General features: G+C 44.2%; 1 protein-coding gene across 1 annotated transcript in view; it reads left to right on the top strand.

The window, feature by feature from the left end:
* The first annotated feature begins 482 nt into the window (after positions 1 to 482).
* Positions 483 to 19955, top strand: part of LOC139342312 (connector enhancer of kinase suppressor of ras 3-like) — a 46354-nt gene continuing 26881 nt past the window's right edge. The window contains exons 1-2 of the mRNA XM_070979365.1: positions 483 to 700; positions 17629 to 17792. Of these exons, the coding sequence (XP_070835466.1) occupies positions 649 to 700; positions 17629 to 17792 (216 nt within the window). The 5' untranslated portion in view covers positions 483 to 648. The remainder of the gene's footprint in view (positions 701 to 17628; positions 17793 to 19955) is intronic.

The following is a 19955-nucleotide window of genomic DNA, read 5'->3' as shown; positions in this document are numbered from 1 at the left end:
AGCAGACTGTTTGATATGTACACGCCTCCAGTTTCAAACGAGGGCGGTGAACACAGGCGTTGCATTCGAGTACTCTCCGCAAACTCCAATTTCGATGTTCCAAAGTGGCAAATGCCACCATAACGACAGATTGTTTGGTGTTCAAGCGGTCAGAAATTCTTATAAAAATTTACTGTGACGAAATTAATTAAAAAAGACTTCCCTTGGGAAAAACTGGGAAATACGTCAAGGTATATCTTGGATATTTTTCTACAAGCATACACATTTGTGAAGATATCAATACAAAACTATTCAAATAACAACATAAGATATGCGATTATTCAAGCTGATCTGTGTCCAAGAAAAGCAAATTATTATTTGGGCATATCTGGTCGTTATTTCGCGTCCAAGTGTGGATTTCTCCAGTATTTCTGAAAGCATTGAATGCAGCATCATTCCAAGGCCGGGCAATGAGGAGTGATGGGAGATTTCAGACCAGCCTCCTCAGCAACGTGCCCAGAGTTGTTTAGTCGGCGAGCACAGGCAGACGAGCAGCACCGACCTGTTGCGAAGAATGTGACAGAGAAACATTTATTTTATTCAAATTATCGAACAACGTCGCCGAGCTTTGGCACATTTTTTGGCTCTAGTGTTTGTGTTAAAGAAGCCATGGAGCCGATAACCAAGTGGACGCCGAAGCAAGTTGTCGACTGGATGAAAGGTAAGTTAAGTCTCGAGCACTTTGTTTCCCATTGTAACGTTAATTTATGAAGGGCTTTTTTTTTGTTTTTTGTTTTTTACAGAAACAATAGCACTTAAACGATATTACTACACTTCAAAAGCTTTTCTGCCTCAACTCTTGAGTCGCTCCTCAGTTATCTCGAGCTAGTTTCTACGAAACTGCCCCTGTGTGTCAACATACTTCCACCGAAGCGTTTAACAATGGCACCGCATTTTCTTTCCCTCTCACTTACAGATGTTAGCATGTTAAGCAGCCTCTCTTATTGTTATCTTAGCTGTATGCTCCGTGTTTTGATAAACTGCTGTTCGTCGCCAACTTTTAAATTGTGTCACTTCTCTGAGCGACAGGCAGTAACTGACACTGTAGCACCGTTTCACCCCAGGGTCTCCAACGCCAGCTTTGTTGTCAGTCAGCACTCACTCAGTGTAATCATTGTTTTTAACTCAGGAAAACTGATGGGTTCATTTCTAGCGCTCACTTTAATGATGACCTCCGTTTTGAAATCACTGTCCTGGTGAGGCAAGCCTGCTCCCTCTGAGGGAGTCAAAGTGATTTGAAGTCCCATCAGTCATTTTTGCATTTGGACCCAGGTGGAAAATAAGCACCAGTCAGCAGCCAAATGCTGGTAAAGCATCAAAGTGGATGGCAGATTTCAGACAGAAGTAATCATTTACTGCTGAGTGGCTGGACATGTGTCTGTCAGAGGCTGGTAGATGTTCACGTTTTATCACGTCAGTTTTCCACCCTGGTCAGACCTCTGCTTTAGTGCTTTTTAGGATCTGACACTCCATAAAATAAAAACCAAACCTGCTTCGGGCGCTGAGAGGACTGCTCGTCATCAGTATGCTTTCACCTGAGCTCAGTCACAGCATAGGAATGTCTGGTGAGGGACACCAAATGGTATGTGAACTATGGACGGAAGTGGAGTGCTATCATTCCAAACACATGAAAAGTGAAGTGTGTATATACTACACAGCAGAAGGAGTAATGGGCTATTTATAAGACCAGTGGTGGGACTAAACTGTTAGGGACATTTGGAGACATCCCAGAACAAATCATACGTGACTTTCTTTTTAATCTCATAATTTGGATCATAGAGCAAGCTCTTTTGTCATCAGTTGGAGCTATGACAGTGCTGTAGCGCTGTTACTGCTGATTGAGGCACGCCTGCCAGTGCTCAGCCATAGTTAGGAGCCAAAGGGGATTGTGGAGGGGTTAGTTTCAGTGTGTCCAGTGAAAAGAGCCCGACCAGGCCATGCATGGCTGGAGGATTAGTTGTCTACACAGGCCCCACTGCTGTCAGTCCCCAGCAAATCTGACTCAGCGGTTGTCTCTGTAGGTCTTAACCAGTGGATTTGCAGAACCCTGCAAACATGAACTAACTGAAATGACAGCTCACCATTCATGGGAATATTTCACGCATCCCTTTCACATACAAAACCAGTCCATTAACATGAGCATCATCTTACATCTGACCATTCATACCAAATGATGGGTGAGTATCAGGACCTTCGGCGTGGTTGTGATCAGTTTAACCAAACAAAAGTGGTTGCTCCAGTGATGTCCTTACACTCAACAATACAGATGATGCAGCATTGCAAAGTCATCCCTGAAATTGAGCTTTCCTCACTGTGGTCTAGGCTAGGCCAGGCTAAATGGCCTTTTGCTTTGGTTTGAGGCGTTGTCAGTGGGTGTAGACTACAATTTGCAAGAAATTGGATCTGCCTTTAAGCAGTCAGAGCCACAAAACAAAACGCACTAAACAACCAAAATTCAAATTACAGCCCCTCTTGTTTTCATCATTCAAACCCCTCCACAGATCACCTTTTGGCCTGACTCCCAGTTGCTGGGTCTTAATGAATGTTTTCAAGACAAATATGTTGAAGTGAAAATTTATCTTACACAAACCTAACTTAATATTTTCTTTATTCGGTAAGCCTTTGATAAGCCAAAGTAGCAGCTTGTGCTCCACAATCATGTTTAACACTTTTGTGTCTAAGAGCAGCGAAGTATGCGGCTAAGTGAGGGTCAGGAGTCGCCAACTGTTTTTATGGAAAAGAAAAGGCCTTGTGTTGTTCTCAGTGACCGCTGTACAGTACGGGGCCAAGACATAGCATGTAACCACTGCTGCTGTTTGACTGGGGAACAGCTTGTGTAATCCTTTCATACCAAAGGCAAACTGAATTTAAACCCACATCGAGTGCAGGGCCGTGGCCTTGCGTTGACCTGGTCACACCAATGGCAAACCCTGGTGATTCCAGAGATGTTGCGCTTCTGTGACAGAAGTAAAATTAAACTCTCAGAAAGCACTGTGTGAAGACCACCACTGTCATTTGCCTCAGGTTGTTTTCCACAGTAGGACAGGGACTGTTTTTGTGTATTGAGGCTGTTGTTAATCACTTGCATTATTCAAGGAGATCAAGCAGTGGATGGTGGATGTTTATTGGCAGTGAAAGGACATTCGCTTCTTTCAGTTTAAACTCTGTTGTTTTTTTGTTTGGGGACTGAAGATGCCCTGAAGCGCAAGTCCTTTGTCACAAGCTCTGATCTTCCAGCTGGACCTGTGGTGTCGTGTGATTGGTATCCCTTATGTCATGTGAGGGACTAATTACCCTGGGGGGAAAATGCACTTTTCTAATGACATTATAGCTGTCACAGCACAATATTGTTTCAGTCAGTAAATTAATTCAGTTTTTGGTTTGTTGTGACACTTTCAAAATTCAACTAAGGATTAATTTGAAGAAGTGCATATATCCGGTAACATTAAGACACCCTTGTCCACAAAGTTAAAAGTTTAAGTCATATGCTGCTAGACATTTTCCAAATATAGTCCTGAATCCACATGGGTAATGCTTCAGCTGAGAAGTGCTGGCACTGTTCAGGGAATGTTCAGCTCCAACTCAGTTTCTCATTTACCAAACATGCTTTCTTTTTTTTTTTCCTCCTCACTTGTCCACCTTGTAGTTACTGAGAGTAAGACTGCCAAGTTTTAACAAGGCATCCCAAACATGCAAACCTGCAACTACTGTCTGAGTGAGCTGCTTTTATCCAGACGCCCTGGATATCCTCCAGCATTTTGTACACTTAAATAGTGGCTAATCAAATTTCAAAGAGCTTTATCTGGAAATGGATTAGTCATGTGAATTTTAGAGATGGGTTTATTTTGAGCAAGAGTTGATGATCAAAGTTGTGCTGATCTGCGTCTTGTACTGGTACACATCTATACAGTACAAGGCCTGGTGCCATTAGCCGGTCAGTACTGTGTTTGGAGTTACCGTTGTAGATGTGTGTCTTGACTGTGAACACAACTCATAACCAGAAGTCTGATACAAATGATCAGATGCAGGTTGAACCCATGTTCCTTCCCACCTCATACAGCAGGCTTGCTTTGTGACATCTGGATGGAAATGTAAGAGTTGGAGCAAGGGCGTGTGGGGCTACAAGCTGCCTCACAAATAGCACCAACATGCCAAGAGGTCAATTACCTTGTCAGAGTGAGGTGGCAAGCATGTGCTCAATGCGCTTTTGTCTTTTGCCAAGTGTGTGTTTGGAAAAATAACATCATTGTGGCTGAGTCCACACATGCTGAGTGACTCCACTGATGGGTACCTTCAGCAGCCTTATCTGTAGACATGATAGTGAGGTGTGAGCAATGAAGGCCCATGATCCTTATCTGGCTTTAACAGAGACTTCCTAAACTGGAGTGTGAACAGACGCTGTGCAGACACCTCACCCTTATTAAGGCATCCACTGCCTCTGTTTTAGTGCCAGCTCAATCGGACAAGTGGAGTTCTATGTTTGGATAGGCTCCGCAGGCGGCATAATCCATTTTAGCAACCCTTGCACTATAGGCTGCGTGTATATTCATCAGAGAGGACAGGTGTTAAAGTAATCTAAACATGAGCTTTAAGAACAGCGGAAATCTGTGTCCCCCTTCTAGTGGCCTCTAGGGGTGGGTGGTGTGGTCTAATATTGAAATCACAGTATTTGTTTGTTTTTACAGTGATGGTGTTATATCAGGGTATGACAAAAATGAAAGGAATAGTCCACTCAAAACATGATTCTGCCTCTTTTCACTCTGTTAGCAATGTAAGGGAACATTGCTTAAAGGTGCGATATGTAGGATGAAGGGGGATTTATTTTTGGAAATGTAATATAATATTCATACTTGTGTTTTTATTAGTATATCATGACCTGAAAATTAGACGTGTTGTGTTTTCGTTACCTTAGAATGAACCCTATGATCTACAGAGGAAGCAGGTCCTCCTCCATGGAGTCCACCATGTTGCACCGCCATGTTTTTACAGTAACTCAGACAAACCAAACGCTGGCTCCAGAGAGAGTCTTTCTCATTTTCTGTGGCTGCTGTAGGGGAGGGTGATGTGAGGGTATTCAGTTGGCTGCAGTCTGCATACTCACCACTAGATGCAACTAAATCTACGCACTGGACCTTTAAAGAAAGAAAATAAATATTTAAAAAACGGATGTGTTCATTGGCTCTAAATAGGAATGAAAATGAGGTTTAGGTCTACATGTGTTTTGGAAACAGTAACCTGCCCAACATGTGATTCATTCTCAGAGTTCGACAAGAGGTAGGATTCATCCCAAAGCATATTATAAAAGTACAAAAGTCAGTGTACCACGCAGTATGTCTATCAAGTACATGTATGTACGACAGCAACACACACACATACCGACAAGCACGCAGCAGAGGGGGCTTTCCTGTAACACCAAAACCGGCTGAGTTTGCATTGCAGTATGAAGTGATAATGCTCGGTCTGGCTATGTGTCTACACAAAAAGCAATGTGAACAGTTTCCCACATCCAGCCTCCTATTCCGGTATTTAATTGGCTTCAAATGAGGCTTAACATTCACACAATTTCTGTTGTCGTCCATCAACATTAAATATGCCAATGTGTCTCCAGCATGTGGGTCTACAAAAGCTGCTACACGCCACATTAGCCGCAGAACGTGCTGACGGCGAATTCGAAAGGCTAACCAGCAGATTTAACATCAAAGCAACATAAAAATGGCAAAACTTGTAGGTTCTAAGTTTGAAGTTGGCATCAATTCATCCTTGAGCTTAGAAGTCAGAAGTGAAATGATTAGGTAGAGCGGTCATCCACTTATCAGAAGGTGGTTCGACCCCTGGCCTCAGCAGGCATGTCAAAGTAACCCTGGAAAGACCCCAAATCGCTCTCCATGCTGTGACATCGGTGTGTGTGTGTGTGAATGGTTAATGCTCATAAGTTAACGCTCACAGCCACAGTAAAGCACATTATTTTTAATATGTTAAAACTTTATCACGGCAATGACTGTATTGCATAATCCATGTTGTGACAAAACCAGTATACCGCCCACCCCTCGTGGCCTCGCGCGTGCATAAGTAACAAAGTGAAATAATTAATTCAATAAAAAGACACTTTTCTTTTGGCATCCCCTAAAGTTAAAACTCCTGTCTTTGTCATTTACCAGTTTCCAGTCATCCAACCATTCAGCTTTTAAAATGGACCTATTGTATTCCATTGATGGGCAGATAACCACGTTACCTTTCCATAGAAAATGGTCTTTAGAGTTAAAGGGAAGTGGCGTAAGAGGATTCCCCCTGGGGAGAGGTGACTGAAAGGGTTTGCCATGGTTTCGTTTCTGTCGGCCCCTCCGTGGCCTGTTTCTCACACGTCCCACTGTCCAAGTATAACAGCCTCAGGAGCTTGGAGGGTTCTGCAGGAGTCATCAATAGTTAATGTGTCTGTTGTAATCAGGTGATGAGGAGACAAAGACAAAACAAGAGTCTGTGTTTTCGATTTAAGGTCTTCACATTGTGACTGAAAGTTGCTGTTCATTTCAGCTTCAGTGCGTTCACCTTTGATGTTGTGTTTGGATAGTGCACAGTGAGGATCCTTCACGTGTGCAGCACTTAAGGGGTGATGATTTTTATCGGTAAACCAAAATCAGTTTGCATTTGCATGTATGCCCATCGTTTTTTCTTCCAGTGTCAGGAGAGGAGTCCAAGTGTCACCTCGTATTCCTGCCAACCTGTCTCAGACCAGTTTGGTTTTCATTCAAATCTAAAATGTGCATTGCAAATCTGCCAGATGATCTCAGCTTAGCCGACCTGCAAGCTATTTGGCCCTGCTCTGCCCTAAGAGCATTGGCCTGTGAGGTGCTACGCTAAAGCCATGGGAATAAAAGCTCCAACCTGAGGTGGCACAGCGGGTGCAAGTGCAAATTCGGGTTACATGCTGACCTCTTGTGCAGGGACGTAAAGGTTGTGGGCCTTCCCACACTCACTGGTTTAGTGTGTGTAATGATTGCGTGTTAAGGTTCATTCTCACAGTCATGTATTTGAAGTTTTTACCAGTATGTTAATGACTCAAATTGCTGCCAAACCAGATCTGTGCTTGTATGGTGATCCAGACTTGTGCAGAGAGGGAAAAAGGAAGTGGATGGCTGTGTTGGTTTTGCTATCAAAGCACTGCTAATGCAGTTATGCTCAAATAACCACAGAACATGAGAGGAATGCAGTCAACTGCTCTTTTTTTTTCTTTTTTTTTTGTCGTGCACCAAACCAGTGGCTCTGCGAATGAGCAGTCAAAACAGGTCACACATGCCTTTTGTTGCATTTGGGGCCACCAGTTGCTTTTAACGGATTTAAAATGCTGAACTCGGTCGAGTTGATGGTCCCCCTCGCTGACCAAATACACACAAAGCTCTTTCATCCAGCCACCAGCTTACACTGTAATGGAGTGCGGTGTCATTATGATTATGAAGTGATATGTAGTTTTATGAACTGTTACCCACTTTTGGGTTTAGCCGGGTACTTGGGCAGATGCCAGATCAGAGCTTGTTCAGAACATGTTCAGACTAGTCCAGTTTTTCTCCAGTCCTCCACAGAGACTCACTGAATTCCTGTCTAGTTATTCACACAGTTTTAAACTGTAGTACCTATAGGAGGTACAGTCATAGTTAAATTTTAAGAGAATTCACAGGCTTTCACTTTACAAACCATTCTGTTTTATTTCCACAATAACATTGTGTTGGTATTAAATTAGCATTGCATGGAAGCTGTTATTGTTTGTAGGTCTCAATGGCTGTGCTCACGTTTTAATTTGCTGTGATGTGTCTGACTCTCTCAGCTTGTTGACTTTTTACATTAGAGAGTGCTGATAGAAAGGCAGCTTTAATAGGTTAGTCTGTATTTTCATGGTATTGATGGCGCAGTGATGAACCCTGAGGCCCACTGTCAGCATGTCTCCATGTACCCTGAATGGGTGGATGGATGAAAGTGTTTGTTTTAACCAGGAAAGTAGAAAACACCTGCATGATTAAAGGGAAGCCTCACTCTGTTTGTGGTTGTTTTTATGTGTGGTTTTCCAGGCTGGTCTACAGCACACGAAGGTACAGAGTACTGTATCATGGAAAGGCCATAAAGCTGGTTAAGGAACAAAAGTGTGCCAAGCTTCTGTTTTCATTTGGTTGTGGTTGAAAGTACCTAGCAAGTCCTCAGAAAATTCCAGGAATGCAAGCAGTGAAGTCACTCATACTGTGCTTTTCCAAAGGACCTCGTTAATGTATTGTCCATCTTCCTCTGGACTCCCCCCAACACCTTCAAGAAAAACACCCATTTATTGCTCATTTTTTTTATGCTTTCCCATAATAATCATCTACGTTTTTGCCAGAGGCTGGAAGAAACTGTCATATCTCCTATCTCAGCTCATCTTGACTTGAAGTTGAAAGTGTCAGAAAGTTTAAAAAAAAAACAGTTGTGTTTCTGTTATCTCAATTCAATAGAAAAGAATATTATTATTATTATTAGAGCAAAACGTAGCTTTTAAATTTGTTTACGCAGGGCGTGGTGGCTCATCTTTGACAAAATCTGAAAAAACTACCATGGGAGATTCTGTTGATCCTTCCTTTTGTTTCCATCGGTGCAAACACCTGGGAAAAGCCTCTCACCTGCCTGTCATCTGTTTGTATGCGTCACCCGTTCCAGTCAACAGCACATTTATCATTTATAAGAACACAACTGTCCCTTTCTTAATCAGTCACGGCTGTGGGGGTGACCCACAGCAGGTGCTGGCTAGATGGCAAACAGACCTCACCTGGAATGGGCGGAGTGTGTTTTTACGAGAGCGTGAGTGCGTGTGTGTTCATGAAGAATCCATCGTTGGTTTAGAGCATGAAAACAAAATGTAGGGGCACATCTCCAACCACCAAAGCCGGAGAGTCAGAAGAGAAACCACAGCACCACAAGCGGTGTGCGAATGTGTTTTCTGAATGGCTGCGTCATAGATGTGCTGTCCTGGCTTGCGGGTGACACACTGTCACTCACTGCTACCTTTTTATTGAAGATGACTCACCCTCTCCCACCCACAGCCCTCGCTGCAGTGAGAGCGGGATCAGCTGCCCACGGGCTGTAGGCTGCCTAGTGATCTCTTACATAGCATAATTCATTCAAGCGTTCATTCTGTTCGTGCCACGCTGACAAAGTGAACGGAAAGACTCATTGAGAAATCTCAGGGAAAGTTATCGACTTGTTGATTTGTGTTTTGAGTGGAATGTACAATATGTGGCTTTTTGTTAGGCCCGTGTGTTTTTGTTGTTGTTCTCGGTCCACCACAGAGAGGAGAGATGGACTAATGATGCTCTTAATCTTTCTGACCCCTGTGTCCTCCTCCCCTGACCTGGACACAAGCCAGCTGTAAATCATTGGTTTGCGTGTCACACACACTTTCCTCTTCCTCCTCTTCACTTCAGCCTCCTTCATCCGTTCACCCAACCTCTCCCCACTTCCCCTGTCACTATAGTAACCTTAATTTTATTTACAGCTCCAGCCAATGCCTCAGCTCTTTGTTGGCAGCCATTGTGGCCGAGGGGTTGACCACCAGTAGCACTCAGAAGTCACAGCGAAGTGCTCCTGCTGGATTTAACCTGCGTAGAAAGCAGGCAGCAAGCTCAGATTGGCGTGTGAACAGGCCAGGCTTAGGAACGGACCTACACCGTGTCAGGGTCAGAGATGGACCCACTGTCGGTTTTGATTGAGTAAATCCTCTCTCTGGCTTGGCCGGGGAATCTTTCTCTCTACGTTTTAACAAGATTTGAGGTCGGGGGGTTACCTTCTGGGAGATTTATGGCAATTAGCAGGTTCTTATCCAAAGATGCTTATGGGGATGCACATTAGGAATGGAGTGAGTGTTGTAGCCAACCATACGAGCCACAGGGGCAATATGGTGCTATCTTTAGTTTAATTAAAGGCCTGTCTCTGTCGGTCATATCTTTCTGTTTCATAAAAGTCCTACATAAAGCATTATCATACAACACAATCGCACGAGGGATGAAGTTAAGTTTGGCTCTGCAAGAAAATATGCCCACATGCAGTGTTAGTGTGAGTGCCAGCACACTTTTCCCATGGCAAACTAAATGAGTGGGGCACATTTCCTCCCCCAAACCTTGTACATCTTTATTGTGGTTTCCATAGGCAGCTATTATGGTCCTGGTAAATTGCTCTGTAATCAGCATGCAGGGCCACCCTGATCATACACCATACATGTGATGGGAAGAAAGCACTAAACTGGGTTCCCTGTGTTTTTTTGCATGACCTGTTTGTGTCTCGTGGGCTCTAACTTTGAACCCAGGGTTAGGTTTGATGGGGGATTTTACCTCCTTAAAAGAGGTCATTTTGTTTTTTGTCTTTCCTTTTTCTGTCTGCCTTTTGTTTCCCAACTTTTTTGCCTCTTTCTTTCCATCTCTGTCTACTTTTCAAAGAACGGTGGTGCTTAATTATAGTTTGTCTTTGTGAAATGATGTATATGTTCTGCAAAGTGAGTGCTTTAGAAGTCCTGTTGACACACAAACAGCATAACAGAGGGGTGCTCTGTTATGCAACAGCCCATTTCCAGCAGTAACTCTTGGGCCACACAGAGGCAGTGTCCTTATTGCTTTGGTTATTGCTTTCTAATACCTATTGTGATTAAAACTGGAAAGCGCTAGACCATTCCCAAATTCCACAAGTGACGGTCTCCATTGTATTGCGCACTTTCAAGACACAAAGACTTGTGACTATCTTGGGATACTTGTCAACAGGCGGAACCACAACAATATGAACATTGGAGGGGCCAGGAAAGACGAGAGATTGTGGTGGGTGTAGATGCAGGAACAGCGCTGAGAGGAGAAGGGGGAGTTTGAGACATTTTTGAGGTCTTTGTTGCTTTCTTTAGTGGGTGTTTATGCCAGTGGTAACGAGCTGCAGTGTCGCCGGGCGGCCGACTGGCTGGAGAGTGATGGGTGTTTATGTTGGCCTGAGAGCTTATTGCTCCAACCCCTGCCCCATCTCTGTCAAGCACACAAGCACCAGCTACACTTACCTGCACATACTATTCCCGACACTGGCATTTGCAGGAATGATAAGCTGTTTACATGCAGTTCTACAAACCGGTTCAGTACTGATGCACACATGAATACGTCAAATATCTGTCTGTGTTTACCGCCACGTATATGAGTTGCAACTATGTGTGCTCCTCCTGCTATAAATACCTCTAGGAACGCTATGAATGGTAGTAACTTGAATCATGACATAATGTAGAACAATGATAGAACAGAGCTGTCATTAAAGAATAGTTTGACACTTCTTTCTGCCATGAAAAAAGGTTTATTGCAAGCTGGAAGTAAAATAAGCTCTCTGCGTTATTGGCATTTATATGTGTGTGGCTTATCCAAGTTACCTGAGGATCTTCAGGATCAGGCCCTGTGGAATAACTGCATGACAATCTAAACTATAGAGAACAGTTGCTACAGATTACAGGTCACACGTTTTGAAATTGCTGGTGAACGATTTGTGTCAAGAGAAAATGAAATTATGTATCAGGTGCAAACTCAGTGACCCAGACAGCCAGTTCTTCAGTTGTCTGTTTTCCCAGGTCCTAAGCTTTAGCAACAACTGTTTTGGTTGATGCAGTTTTGCAGAGAGACTCAGTAATGTGCCTGCAGCAGTCTGTTTTATCTCTTTTTCTGGTGTCTCTCTCATATCTTCTTTTCCTCCCTCCTCTAATCTGCTTGTGACCGGAAGTCACAAGTGTGCTCTGACCTGCAGCGCCTCCAGACACCACCTCTCACCTCGCTCCAGTCAATACTAACTTAGCCGTCCACCCCCCGAACCTCAGACATGGAAATCTGACGAGGGACGAGCAATGTATTGAGGTCGTGTTGTGCTCGAGGTGAGGATTAGCTGAGCCCAGGGGCTGATGTGCTTCAACCACGACAACCCCACGAACTTTGACACCCCCCACCCCCTTTCCGTCATCAGTCATCGTCCATCACCCTGTGAGAGACAGAGCTGCTTTTGTCTGCCTGTGGACAGACCAGCCTCAGCTGTTTTTTCTCCTTTAGGAAGCCCACTCAGGACATGTCACTGCTTTTTTGTAGTTGTCTGTGTTTAAGATTAGGGTACATGATGTGAAAGAGTCTTTGTTAGCTGGAGGAAGCAATGATAAGAATAAAACATGGCTCTCACAGGGTCATAGCCAGCAAAGCCGTCAGAGAGCAATATAAGTAAAAAAAGGGCTATCTTTGAGACAAAGTTTTCAGCGCTATGAGGACTCACTGAATCTGATGCTCATTATCAGTATCCAAACTGATGTCCAGTGCAGCTTCAGCTGTTGCAGGAATATGTATGAAATAAATACCAGTATCTTGAAGCATGGCACAATAAAACTGAAAAATACTCTACCATCAGGGTTTTTTGTCCCATAGACATCTGTAACATTCTACTCTTTTCTCAGATGAGGACACACCATGCTCAGTGGGGAGATGTAGAGCACCATTGTGTAACTCCTATCTCCAGTTCCCATTGGACGGGCCAGGCCAATGTGTGTGTACAGGCTTTGTTGTTGTGCTGTGAAGTCATGCATTAGGATAGCTTAGCATTCGCCGAGAGGAGGTTTTTTTCTTTCTTTCTAATTACAGCACGGCCTGGTCCGGCCAGAGACCATTGTGCCAGAGTGCTGTGAATTCCCACAATGGAGTCGCTCAGCGGAGAACAATGAGTCAAATTCCTGACCGTTCCCCGCAGGTTCAGAGGCCGGGCTGACAAATAAAGAGAGTTACAGTGGCTTTGCTATTCTACACCCAGTAGCTTTCCCACTGGCCACCCCAGTGGGGATATTGGTTAGTGTGTGTGTGTGTGTGTGTGTGTGTGTGTGTGTGTGTGTGTGTGTGTGTGTGTGTGTGTGTGTGTGTGTGTGTGTGTGTGTGTGTGTGTGTGTGTGTGTGTGTGTGTGTGTGTGTGTGTGTGTGCGTGCGTGTGCGTGCGCATGCATGCGTGTGCGTGTGTGTGTGTTTAACAGGGTGGCTGCTGCTCCCACTGGGAGCACAGGGAGGGGTTCAAAGATGGGGGAGGTGAAGAGGAATGAGCTTGTTTCGTTCTCTCTCTTGATTGCGAAAGACTGTTCGCTCTTTTCTGAGGTAATCAAACCCCTGAGAACAAGAAGTTCGCAACCTAAAGCTGCATTGAAAGCACTGTTGATCAAAATTGATCAACATTCGTGTGAGATGTCATGTACAAACCTGTTTGCAGTTCTGATGACTTTCATCACACAAACAGAGTGGGTCCTGAGCTATCATGCCACATTACACACAATCTGCTGTTTTTGTGCCTCTGTGCGGATGGGAAATGCCAAGATTATGACAAGAATAGCTCAACCATTTGCAAGTGGATGGGCTCTGTTGTTTACATTGCCAAATATGTGTGCTTACACAGCCTTTAAGTAGGCTGCAGAGCTCAAAGGCCTCAGCAGGGTCCAGTTCCACTTGTTGCATCCAGACTGGGGTATCTGGGATTCTTGCTTTTCCAGCTGTCCAGAAATATGCCTGTGTGTACGAGTATACATATATACACTGAAACTTTTGTGTTGATAACCTGTTCTGTATAGCAGTGAACAGGAGATGGTGGGTGGCAAGAAAGACCCCACAGCAAACAGCAGGTGCCATACTGCAACACACAGACTGGCGTTTGCCAGCCACCTCCTAGTCTGTGTTTGTTTATTGGTCACAGACTTTGACAGATTTCTTTCAGATGACATCCTCTTCCTCTTACAGGGAAGGCCTTTTCTAACTAGAGGTGAAAACAATTTGATTGTGTCAGATCAGATTATTCTAAAAGCAGTGAGATTGAATGTTGAATGACTCCCGTTAATGGATTTTATTGTTCAAGGCAGGACATCAGAAACAAAGATTATCAGTTTTGTTGGCATCTGTGCTCAATAAATCAGTTACAGTATTTTCTACTATTAAAATAAGACAGTACATTAAGAGGATTTTGCAGCTTTTGAGTGTTTCCCAGTGTGCTATTTATCTTGTCCAGCAGTTTTATGAAAATTCTGCTGTAAAATCATTTAAAAACTAACAACTTGTCCTCAAACAAGTTGTAAATGAAGTCTGTTTTGAATTGGTTCAGTGTGTTGATTGCAACATTGCACCACGCGTTCATGTGTAGTTTCAGTGTAATTTTAGTTTTGACATTTCAGTCCAGTTCACAATGAACTTTGGGGGGCAAATAAAATGTCCTTGGCAATGCAATTGCTTTCGACGTTGGTGCTGTGTGTTTGTGCCTCTGCTGCACAGTTACACCCACTTGGTCTGGTTTGACAGCATTTGCCAAGTGGTTCACAGACGCCATAAAACTCCAAAGCGTTTCATCCTACGCAGGCTTTTGAAAAGCATTCACACAGTCCTCCATTGTGACCCCCCCTCCCTCACTCAATTCACAATAACGTGACACTCTATCTCCTTTACTGGTTACTCCAGCTTTAATGAAAATTGATAGTCTCACACACATACACACATCCCAGCAGCCATTGATCGAGGCCCAATAAATGTTTTATAAGCCCCACTGTAAGGACACCCTTCCTTTTATTCAGAAGGTGTCGGAGTCTAAAGGGAGACATCACTGTGGCACCTTCCTCTTAGGGCCCCTGAACTCTGTGGCAGAGTAATACATTTTGTCTGTAGTGCACATTTACCCCCGTCTCTGTCACTGGTGCCATTGAAGTGGTAGGTCCCTTACTCTGATGCACGTAAACACACTTACAATTGTTCCATTTCAAAGCTAATGCAGATCAGTTTGGACCCTGCCATGACCTGGGATTTTCCAACTCTCTGAAGTCTGACTTCTAGGATCAGGGATAGGATGTGTGGGGAGAAAACACTTGCCAATTACTGAATGGAAAAGTGAAAACAGCCTAGAGTGGAGGATAGGCCTTTCATTCATCAATTAGTGGATGCAGATTCATTCGTCCCCCCCATTTCTCCAGAATGTTTTCCCATATCTAGGCTGTCTGATGATACTGTGTGGTTTTACAAAAAACAAGCTAAAAAAACACACACAGTGTAAGCCTCAGAAAGTCTTATTGTGAGCTGAACCACAGGTTTCCCTGGTGCCTTTCTACAGTCAGGAAATGCCTATTTAACAGAGCAGGAAGGAGAAACTTTGCTCCCTCTGGATCCAAGTCTTTGTTTTCATCTGATGGCATTAAGCGACTGGCCCAGTGTTTGTGTTTGGCTTGTGTTTGTGCTGCTGTGGGTTCAGGCCAGTGCTCAGTCCCTGTAAGTCTCACAATGTGTGAGTGGCTTCCCATGCAGGCTGCTGGCCTGTCGGGGGTTAAGCTTAAAATTCTCTGAGGTCTTGCTGCGGAATTAGCATGCCAAGGAATGAGAAAAATCTAATGAGCCTAACTGGACTTGACTTGTGTAAAGGCTAATGGTTAACAAGTCATGATGGAATTTCCCTTTGATTTAGTGGAGATGACTTGAGCTCTCAGACATTTTCTCTGGGATTGAAAATGCTTTCATTCGTGATCTTTGATGCCACATTGGAATTTTAATGGCCTTGAAGTGAGTCCTCTGTAGATAGTGTGAACCCAAGGGCTGCACAACATGTAATGCTATTGTGATGTCAATTTCTGTGCTAAATGTATCTCAAAGGGATGCACTGCCAGAATATCAAGGAATCAATAAGCTTGGTTCCTGCTTTCAGTTTGGTCCACCAACAAAAAAGTGCCAAAAATGTACCTACTCAAAGTTGACACCAACCACTTTTACCACATACCAAGTTAGTGTTCCAGGCTAGCTGACAAATGTGTGTACATAGTGTGTCGCCAGCTGCTTCACAGTCAAAGCCTTCTCTCCTGTAAGTCTGATGAAATAGGTTTTTACTGTGAAGCAGCTGCATCCATGTACATGAAAGTGTTTGAGCTAACCTTGAATGCTAACTTGAAGCCTCTGAAATAGTGTCTTTAAATATCCTCCATAACAGGAAACATTCATAGTGAATAAGAAACAAAGTTAAGAATAACCTTTGATTGACAGTGACCAAACAACCGACCAGCCGTCATCAGATTCTGATTCACGTGTTGCTAAATCCTGACTGGTGTACGGGAGTATGTGACATATTTTTCTAACTGAGCCTCACTCACTTCAAACAGCTAAGGAGAGCACAGAGAGAAACAGAAATTCAGAGGTCTCTAATATGAAACAGTTCCAGCTTTGGCAGAAAATGATGTTCATGTCAGATCCCATCACCAGCAAAGTTGAGTTTGAGAAAATACATTTTTGTGGCCTTTAAAGCTGATTAACACAGGGCACTGCGATACACACAGACACACTAACACACTTGTTACCCTTATACATATTCTCTGCAACACACGCACAGACCGAGTGTCACAGAGGCATGAAGACACGAGGTGCCATTCACAAAAATGGCTCAGCGACCACAGACCACGCCCAGCAGATCTTCACTACATGCCCCACATTTTATATGGATGCAGTTATCTCCTGTTAAGTTACATGTTCTTAAAAAAAAAGTCAAGCTTTTTGTGACTTGAACGTCAAACTGAAAACGGATCCGCCAAATCCCGTCTCACGCTGAAGAATATTATTTTTGTGAGAGTGACTGTGTGTGTGGTTACGGTTGGAGCGAGCGAGTGTGTCTTTCAGCTGACAGGTCTTTCAGAAGAGCAGGGCGCACGGCCATGCATCTGCAGCTGCCCCCTCTCTGTGCGCCCTTTGATGGGGAGAAAGATGGTGTTTACTTCTACTCCCATAGCTAGACACACACACACATAGATACACACAAAGGCTTGTCCTTCGCTGTGTTGTCTCAGCACTGTTTGAGGATCCACTGAGGGGCACATTGCATACCCAGGGAGGGCAGTTTGCCAGTTTGTTTATGGCCGTGTACTGTATGTAACTCAACCTGCAGTATCAAGAGAGCCTGTTGCAGCACACTACAGTAAACAGTATATTCCTGTGAGCTACACGCTTGTGTGTTCAACAAGACTAGTTGCTGGTGTAACGGTCTAATCTCATTTGTCATTGGTGCTCCAAATAGTAGTGAGGCGACGCCCCTGACACTGGCACGTTTATTGAAATACACACACACACACACACACACACACACACACACACACACACACACACACACACACACACACACACACACACACACACACACACACACACACACACACACACACCATACACTCACTAATATAGCCATCCATTGTTCAACCAGCTCAACAGACTTAGCGGTCTCAACCGTTACTCTGTTTATATTGTATTTGTTTTTGTCAAGCAAAGATAGCAGTCACACCTGTTCCTTATCTACACTGCACACACACACACACACACACACACACACACACACACACACACACACACACACACACACACACTATTAAGACTTGTGCTGTTAAGAATGACGTATACAGTAGCTGAGCTTGCTGGCCCTTTTTTTTTTTTACATTTGAGCAACGAGCTCTTGCAGATGACAGTTGAACTGTAGCAGACTAATCTGTATTGTTAATGTTCATCTAATGAGTCTCTATATTTGCCTTTTTTTATCGTGTTTGTCCAGGATTAGATGACAGCCTGCAGCAGTATGTGAGCAACTTTGAGCGGGAGAAGATCAGTGGGGAGCAGCTACTGAAGATCACACATCAAGACCTGGAGGAGCTCGGCGTGGCCAGGATTGGACACCAGGAACTGGTGCTGGAGGCTGTCGATCTGCTCTGCGCTCTGGTCAGTGTGTGTTGTTAATGTAATATGCGTCCAAATACAGTAACCCCCCACCCCACCTCCCTGTCCCTCATTCTCAGTGTCGCTAAAAACTCAGCCTGTAGTTTCTGGTTGGGCAGCTAAAGGAACCAGCGATGTAGAAAGTCTCATCATTTCCCACGCAGCTCAGTGGGGCGTGGAAGCACCACAACTCATGAAGCAGCCAGAGGACAGCAGCGTCACTCAGAGGAGAGGAGACATTGGGCTCAATTTGGCAGTTTGAAGCTGTGCTAGATTATTAGAGGCAGTTGATGGCAATCATGCAGCAACGAGTTACAGTTCGATTTGTTTGACAGAGGAGACGAGAGCTCTCTTTCTGCTGTCCCTTACATATAAAGCCTCCTTCACACACACAAACTGCAGTCTATTCTCATAAACAGTAATGCCACCAAGGTTATTCTTCCCGCTGCAGCCATCTGCTCACCTGAGCCGTCTCTCTTGGCTCAAATTATGGATCCCCTGTTTGGCTCTTATTCGTCACTCTGGGAGTGAACCAGCTGCCCCTCTTTCTATCATCCCAGCTTCCCAAAAAAACTGCCAACAAAAACGTCTCTGCCTCCAACTCGTGAGCATGAAAAGAGCGATGAAAGCCAACCATGCTCCAGTTGAAAGAGAAGCAGGTTTTCCAGCAGATGGGATCGATTTGGAGTTTTATCACTTCCTGTGCCATAAAAGTCCCAGATTCTGCTCCCTGCGTTTTGATCAGTGTCAGCATTTCTTCCTTTATGCTCTCTTAAAATGCTGTACATGAATTGTTTGGAGCATGGTTGTTTTTACCCTGAAGAAACTTAAAAGTCCGGTCTTCTCTTTCCTCCACGCAGCTGCGTCTTGCATTCATGCTGAAAGCTGTAGGTCAAATGGGCTTGGTTCAACAAATGTTATGGCTCAAAAAGATGTGATTTCTTTTTCAGTGATCCGTCACTCCAGCGCACTGAAGCTATGGATGGATTTTCTGGCATCCTGTGCACATGTGTACATCTCATCTCTTAGGTCACATCTCATTATCATTTCATGGCTCCTTTTGAGTTGGGGTTGACATAATCTTTAGCTAGTATGATATGCAGTCTACACCTATGCTGGGATATCTTTTGATGACAAAGATCAAACCAGACTATGTGCAGGTTTAACTGGGACGGTTTTGATCAATCTCTTCCCTTCGACCCATCTTTCACCCGGTCAGCACACTCTTTCATTGTTTCTCATTGTGCAAAAAGCTCAGATCAGCAGCCTGTCAGCAGTATCTCCTCTACCTGTAATGGCTGGAAGTGGACACCTGGAAGCACTTGGCACATACCACACCTTTTTTTTTTTGATAGATTGACTCATGACAGACTATACATACCATATGGTACATCATGTGGCCCATAACCTCTTTTACTATCACAGTAATTCTGCACAGATTTCTCTTCTTTCCTTCGCATCAGTGTAGTGAAATCTCAAGTCATGTTCCTCCCAAGCAGCGTCACATATTTGGCCTCCAAAGTGCTTCCTCTGCATGATTTTTGTTCTTATAAGTGAGCCCTTTTTTGTTGAACGTGAACTTTATTCTCCCGTCAAACTGTGGTGTTTGCACTACCTCCTCTGTGCGTGGTTATGTGCACTGTATAGTCTCATGTTATTTAGTAAGGCTTTAGACCAGGAATGCTGGACTCTCAGCAGCCGTTCACCTCTGGCAGAAGCAGTCCGGCTAAATGTTTTTTGTCCGTTAGGGGTTTCCTTATTAAGAATGAGACCTTGGCCTTCCACTGGCCCCTTGGGAGGAAGTGAGGCCCCCGCTTCAATTAGCTTTAACTGAGGCAAGGTCACTGCTACCGACAGGAACACAGGCCACCAGCACCCGAAACCCCCACACACTCTCACACTCAGCCCCCAGCTTTCTCTCTTGCTGTTTGCTGTAAGGTCAGACACTTCCTGTTGAAGCAGTCACATTCATCTTTGTGACACTTTGCTGCCTGAAATTGCTCTTAAATTTGAAATGTTTAAGCATGTGCACACATACTGAAGTTTCACCTTATATCGGCGACTTTAGCTGTCTTGTTAGCAGCTGATGGCCTAACATACAGCTCCATGGCCCTTTAGGAAACATTCATACTCATGCTTATCTTCCACCCAACGGCCATCAAGAGC

Source organism: Chaetodon trifascialis, chromosome 14, assembly GCF_039877785.1.
Source record: "Chaetodon trifascialis isolate fChaTrf1 chromosome 14, fChaTrf1.hap1, whole genome shotgun sequence".
Classification (NCBI taxonomy): Eukaryota; Metazoa; Chordata; class Actinopteri; order Chaetodontiformes; family Chaetodontidae; genus Chaetodon; species Chaetodon trifascialis.
Note: the sequence above shows the minus strand (reverse complement) of the source record. Positions and strands in the feature narration are given on the sequence as shown.